At 43.9% G+C, this 5,950-nt stretch overlaps 1 protein-coding gene across 3 annotated transcripts; it reads right to left on the bottom strand.

Moving 5' to 3' along the window:
• Positions 1-1,143: 1,143 nt before the first annotated feature.
• LOC119349805 lies at positions 1,144-5,609 on the bottom strand. Of its 3 annotated transcripts, XM_037617892.1 has the most exons (4): positions 5,117-5,607; positions 4,526-4,973; positions 2,143-3,778; positions 1,144-1,939 (listed from the first exon to the last, which is right to left on the bottom strand). In XM_037617892.1, exons 2-4 carry the CDS (start codon positions 4,822-4,824, stop codon positions 1,385-1,387), a joined length of 2,490 nt encoding a protein of 829 aa, XP_037473789.1. In that variant the 5' UTR covers positions 4,825-4,973; positions 5,117-5,607; the 3' UTR covers positions 1,144-1,384. The 3 variants fall into 3 exon arrangements, with proteins under 3 accessions (XP_037473789.1, XP_037473788.1, XP_037473790.1); XM_037617891.1 differs by having other exon boundaries at positions 4,526-5,607; XM_037617893.1 differs by having other exon boundaries at positions 1,666-1,950; positions 4,526-5,609.
• Between the last annotated feature and the right edge of the window lie 341 nt (positions 5,610-5,950).

Raw genomic sequence — 5,950 nt, 5'->3', positions numbered from 1 at the left:
TACCGCTTCGTCGAATTCCTCAGTAAAACATCCTTAAATTCTCACCTCTACTACTGACAGGCTTCATTTCAGGCGCTAGCTGCTTTCCTATTCGGGTGTGTAACGCACCTCTCAAAAGCCGCCACACACCTGCTCAACCTCGTTTGCTGCTCGAACCATTCTTCTCTAACCCCATTGACAGCCGTGAGCTCCATGACTAGACAGACAACCCACGCCTTTTTTTTTTAGGGAAAGGCCTTCATGACTAGCTTTATTAAATTATGCAACGCTTACATCGTCCGCTAAAAAACCAGTAATAAATTCCGGAGGTGAGTCCAACCACAAGCTTGGTGGATCAACACGTCCATTTTGAGCTAGCGCATGAGCTACAATATTAGATTCCCGGTTATAATGCTCTAATAAGGCCTTCCCGAAATCACTAAGAAGTGAGCGACAGACATCTAGTATAGGAGCCGCGATCATTGAGTGTCCTGAGTTTCCCTGGAGAGCTTCCACAATGATCACATTATCAGATTGTATCAAAATAGAGTTCAATCCCAAGTTGCCAGCAAGTTTGAGACCTTCCACAAGAGCGCCTGCTTCCGCCGATATCACGTCCGCCACATGCTCTAATTTGGCCGTGGCAGCAGCTACAAACATACCATTGCTGTCTCTTATAACTGTACCACAGGATCCTGCATTGTCCTCTTCTACGAAGGAAGCATCAACATTAACGAGATATTGGCCAAGACAGTAAAGCACAAGACTTATCCAAGCATCCATTTCTCGTGAGTTAACCAACGGATCTGGTTATATGCTTTACCTTACCAAGACCGTCGTCGTCCCCAAGGTTAACCTGCGCCCTCAGGCTTCCTGTTTACTCTCTTCGTTATTTCACTGCTGTAGCTTTCCCTTCCCCGAGACATTTTGTTCCCCATTAGTCTGTCTAGTTAGCGTATTGTAGCTTCTAGGCAACGAAGCCTTCATCTGGTCCCCAGATCCAGATTTGTATTGTATCCCCAACTACTATCCGAGATTATTCAAAAGCAGAGTCGGAATCGAGTCCATTTCGCTGCGAGTCTGAATTGAATCATTTCATTCAAGCTTTTCGCCTACAGTTTTTGCTCAATACATCAAAATGTGTAGCCTCACTGAACATGTCAATGAGAGCTCAAACCAGCTTCATGTGTGAATGTGCATTGTTCTGAATTTTGAAGTAGTATTCTAAACGCTCTTATATTAGTTTACAGAGGGAGTACGTAACAGAGAGGGATGCAATCCACATGTTGGCCTCCATGGACAACATATTACAATGGACATATTTAACCAGTTGAATAACGTTGCAAAACAAAGAAAATGAGCCGATAATCAAATACTTACAACGGAACATTCCTAAAATCACAGCCTACACCACTTCTAAATTTTCATACCAGTACACATTAAGCCTGTTGTCCTGGCGCTGTTGCACTTCCTCCACAATGGATGGAAGGGTCTTGTATTCCGCTGTCACAGCGATACTGCCGGTCATAATCATGCACCGCTCCAGTTCTGACAAGGTTTCTGCAGCGGTCTTGAGTGCCTCGTCAATCCCTTTTCCGTGGAATGCACAGACAGTGCTGGGGTATTTTTTCATTATCCCGATACACAGCTTAGCCATGGCGCTGCTTATGTCAACGCAATCAGGTATTAGTTCGCTGTTCCTCTTGACTATTTCCTTCAGCTTTTCCACAAAGCTGTCATCGATAATGGGCATCAGATGCTCGCGTTCTGGGATTAAATTTACTGCAATCATGTGGATGGCAAGGCTTAATATGGCTGCTGTCAGCTTCCTTTCATCAGGATCCACTTGATTTTCCAGATTCTCATGCTGGCGTCGACGTCGATACAAGTTCCGGTTTTCATCATGATCAACTTGTACCTCCACTGCCTCTGGTAGACCATTCGGTATAGCTTGCAGTACCTGCAACAAAACTTCAGTTAAAAATAGGACTATAAGTATCCTTTCTTCTACAAGTATCCGAGATTCATATTTTAGCAAATACAAAGAAATGCTGATCTATCTTTTTTAAAACAGTCATTTTTGCAGCCCAGCTCAAATGCTGACATATTGTTCTTTTCCAGAAAGCAATTGACTATTCAACTATTTGTTTGAATGATGCTTACCACTGTAAATTTGCTTCTTAGTGATCCAAGAATATGCCGTTCATCTTCTGTTGAGTTTGCGCAAAAACTTGACAGAATTTGTGCAGCCAAAGTTCGGTGTTTTCTTTTGTTGTTGTCATTCTCAAGCGTGCCTGCGAGCTGGTCAAGAAGAGTTGTTTGTGCTCCCATAATCATCCTACAGTTTTCCCAACTTTTTCTTGCGAGTGCATTTAGTGTGTGCCCTGCATCCATCACCTTTTCAAGTGTGTGCTCTGCATTGATCACCTTTTTACTGTCAAACAAACTAACCATCTCTTGAATGATAGGCACTTTGTCGCTAGCAGTGTTACCAAAGCACAAACTCAACAGGTCATGGATGAAATCAGCCGTATGCTGCAAATTTCCCCTCCTGGCCTCTTCTTCAGCTAGAGTTGACACAATAGTATTCAACAGAGTTTTTAACTTGCTATCATCGATGTCTGTTAACATCTTTGTAATGCTCTGGGCTCCGTCAAAGATCCTTCCGTTTAGCCTTGTTCTGATTTCATCATTGCCCCTGATAACCTTGGTCACCACACGTAATGATTCCTTAATGATTTCAGTGGGCGCAGGGACACCATTAATGGCTAAATAGAAGCTGCTACGCTTACAAAGTGGTGCTATGATCTTGGATAAGAGGCCTTCGTTGTTGTACATCTCTGAGCAGTTATCCGGATTGCAAGCAAGCTGACCAACAATCCTCATGCCCCAGGTAATTTGGCTTTCTGATGGTTCATTGGGTATTCTGGTGTTGTCGTTTGTTCTTTGCTGGCTAAGGTCCAGTGTGCATGATATTGATTGTATTGCTCCGGATATGTCAGCTAGTTGCATGTTGCTAGCAAGCTTTGTGACAACTGCCGCAGTATATTCCTTGATCTTCTTATCAGCTAGGCTCTTTGGGCTAAGAATATCAAACAGCCTAACAATACATTGTTTTGAGGACTGCATTTGGGAAATTGCTCTATCACGATGAGCAGGTTGTTCCATCAATATATATAGTATCAAGACTGCAGTGGAATGGTCATCATTAGAATCATTTCTCAAAAGATCCTGAGCAAATGAAACTAGGTTCCTCTTGAATGTTTCTGAGACGCCAGCTTCGATGCATGAGTCTAGGGTGTTCTCTATGTATCCATTGACCAATTTTTTTGCTTCATTCTTCCCAAGCCCCCACTTATTCTTCACAAATCCACACTTAACCCTCATTGAACGTGCAGCTTCCTGTCGACGAAGCCAGATGATAAGGTACAGTACGAGGAATGCACCCTGGGTAAGCACTAGAGCATAGAAGAAGATAAGTGCTGACTTCAGGTTCACTTTACTTGCATCCTTGCTGGAGCCTTCATAGGCATTTCCAGCCAGTGCCACTAGGCGAATGATGGGCAGAGTGATGCATATTAAGGTTGCAGCTATCGGAGCCACGGCGACCACAAATGCTACCCATGCCAGGATACTCATGAGATTCATAAACTTCTTAGTGACATCTATTATAGTTGGGTCATTTCCTGACTTACTGTGATCCGTTTGCTTCATTGGTTTAAAGTGTGAGTCCTTATAGACTTGTGGAACTTCAGAAAAAAATCTTGCTTCAGGATACCGCCGGTTGAAGCCAAGGATTCTGTAGTTAAATGATGGTAGCAAAAGTCAATATTTTCAGTGACTAGATAGAGGCAAGCAAAACGGTTGAATTATTCTAGGAAATATCTTTCCCATTGAATCCAAAATTGAAGCAACAAGTAAGTTATCAAACACCTATGTTGAGTACCACTCCCCTATATTAAAATATGTAAATATCTAAAATTTCATGTATTCAAGCATTTATGCATCAAAGATATTAAAAAAAGGAGGGCTGATCGACGAAGTGTTGTACAAATATTGTTTAAGTTTTACATCCTGGTCAATATAAAGCTCGGCAAGGAGAGCTGATAGTATTTTGGTGCCCTAATGTGTTCATGTACATGCATTAAAAGTATATTGCATTATGTAAGGAGATTGGGAGACATAAACGGTTTTATCTCGGAAATAAAGCATTATGACTCCCTACCTCCTTTTGTGTTAGGAGACACACAACCCGAGGTTTATTGCATTGGTGGAGATAATAAGAAAAGAAAAAAACACTAGCTGACCAGACACTAACCCTGTTAAAGGTTTGTCATCCATTGTTGGTGAGAATTTTCTAACAGTAGAGTCCATAAGTTGGGAACTAGCATCCAGTCCCTAAACATGAATTTGAGAAGAGTCCGTAAAATGGGAACTAGCATCCAGTCTCTAAAAATGAAAATACAACTGAAATCGGAAAAACTGGATGCAGCTATAACAGAAGAAACATTGACACAGTAAGCAATTGGGGAAGTCGTTCCCATACCTTACAGATTGTACGAGAATAATAACCGTCACGAACCAGAAATCCACCTTCTCCAGCCGGAGTAGTACGACCGTGGCCCAGATAGAAGAGAGAAACCCGAAGCCCGTGGCGAACAGCTGCATGAATGTCTCGCCCACCAAGAAGAAGTTGAGCGTCTGCTCCACTGGTGTAGTGTGATCTATCCTTGCTCGGTCGAGCTCAAGCCTCCGTGTGCCTGGCTGCAATTCGGTAATAATACTCAGCAGGTTGCTGATGACGGGGCTCACAAGCCAGCCTGCGACTAAGATTGCCAAAACCATTCTGTGGGCTTCGATATGCAACAAGTGCCAAGCTACGACAGGACCTTCTTTTGAATCCTTTGCAGAGTGTGATTCTTCTAGATCTAGATCTAGATCATCAATCAGGAGAGCATGTCGACTCTTGAAGCACACACCTCTTGCTACACCAGCTACATAGCAAGCCAAACAAACTTGTATTATTATTGCTCATAGGAGAGAGCATGGACCATTTGCCAGCGTCTCAAACTATTCTTTAAGCAAGAAACAACCATATTCCACAAAGGACCCTGGAAAAGAAAGAAAGATTGCAAACCGATCCTTGGATGCCTTCGTCTTCCTTGCGACCACCGCACACGCAGACGCAGCTCCGCCGCCAATCCCGCCGAAGAAGCCCCTTGCCCGCTGGCGCACAGTAGGAAGGCTTTGACGGACCTCAACTGACGCCAGATCGAACAAGGCCGGATGTGCTCCTTATCCAGGGTCGGCCGGAAAGCGCTGCATCGCCGGGAGCACTTCGCCACCACCGGATCCGGCCCCAAATCCAACCCAACCTCCAGGAGGCAGCTGGATCTCACCTTCTCATCCACGTACCCTCGACCACCACCTCCGCTGTCTCTTAACAGCTCCCCGCCGCCTCCGCTCCAAGTCGAAGAACCGCAACGAAGCCGTCAGCTCCATCGAGGCGGCGACGGCGGGAAACTATACACTAGGGAGTAGCACCACCCCACCGGCGACTGCGAGCCTCCGGATGGGGCAATACGGACCGCCACCAACGCCGATGGAAGGACACGGTCCCCGAATGGGGGGCCTCAGATTGGCTGGCTCTGCCTCCCTGAACCATCGGATCGAAAACGGACAGCCTAGATTCACATATTTCATTCACATGTTTCAGTTTATATTGAAAAAATTACCCTCTCCGATCATTTTTACTCTGCATATTAGATTTGTGTCAAGTCAAATTTTGCAGAGTTTGACCAAACTTATATTAAAAGGTATCAACATCTATAATACCAAATATGTATACTATGAAACTACGGTTCATAATGAATCTAACAATATTGATTTGGCATTGTGAATGTTAATACGTTTTTCTGCAAGTTTGATCAAATTAGAGATACTTTGACTTTGGATATAACTTATATGCGAA

This window comes from Triticum dicoccoides, chromosome 1B (assembly GCF_002162155.2).
Source record: "Triticum dicoccoides isolate Atlit2015 ecotype Zavitan chromosome 1B, WEW_v2.0, whole genome shotgun sequence".
NCBI classification, from domain to species: Eukaryota; Viridiplantae; Streptophyta; class Magnoliopsida; order Poales; family Poaceae; genus Triticum; species Triticum dicoccoides.
This window is presented reverse-complemented; position numbering and strand designations above follow the sequence as displayed.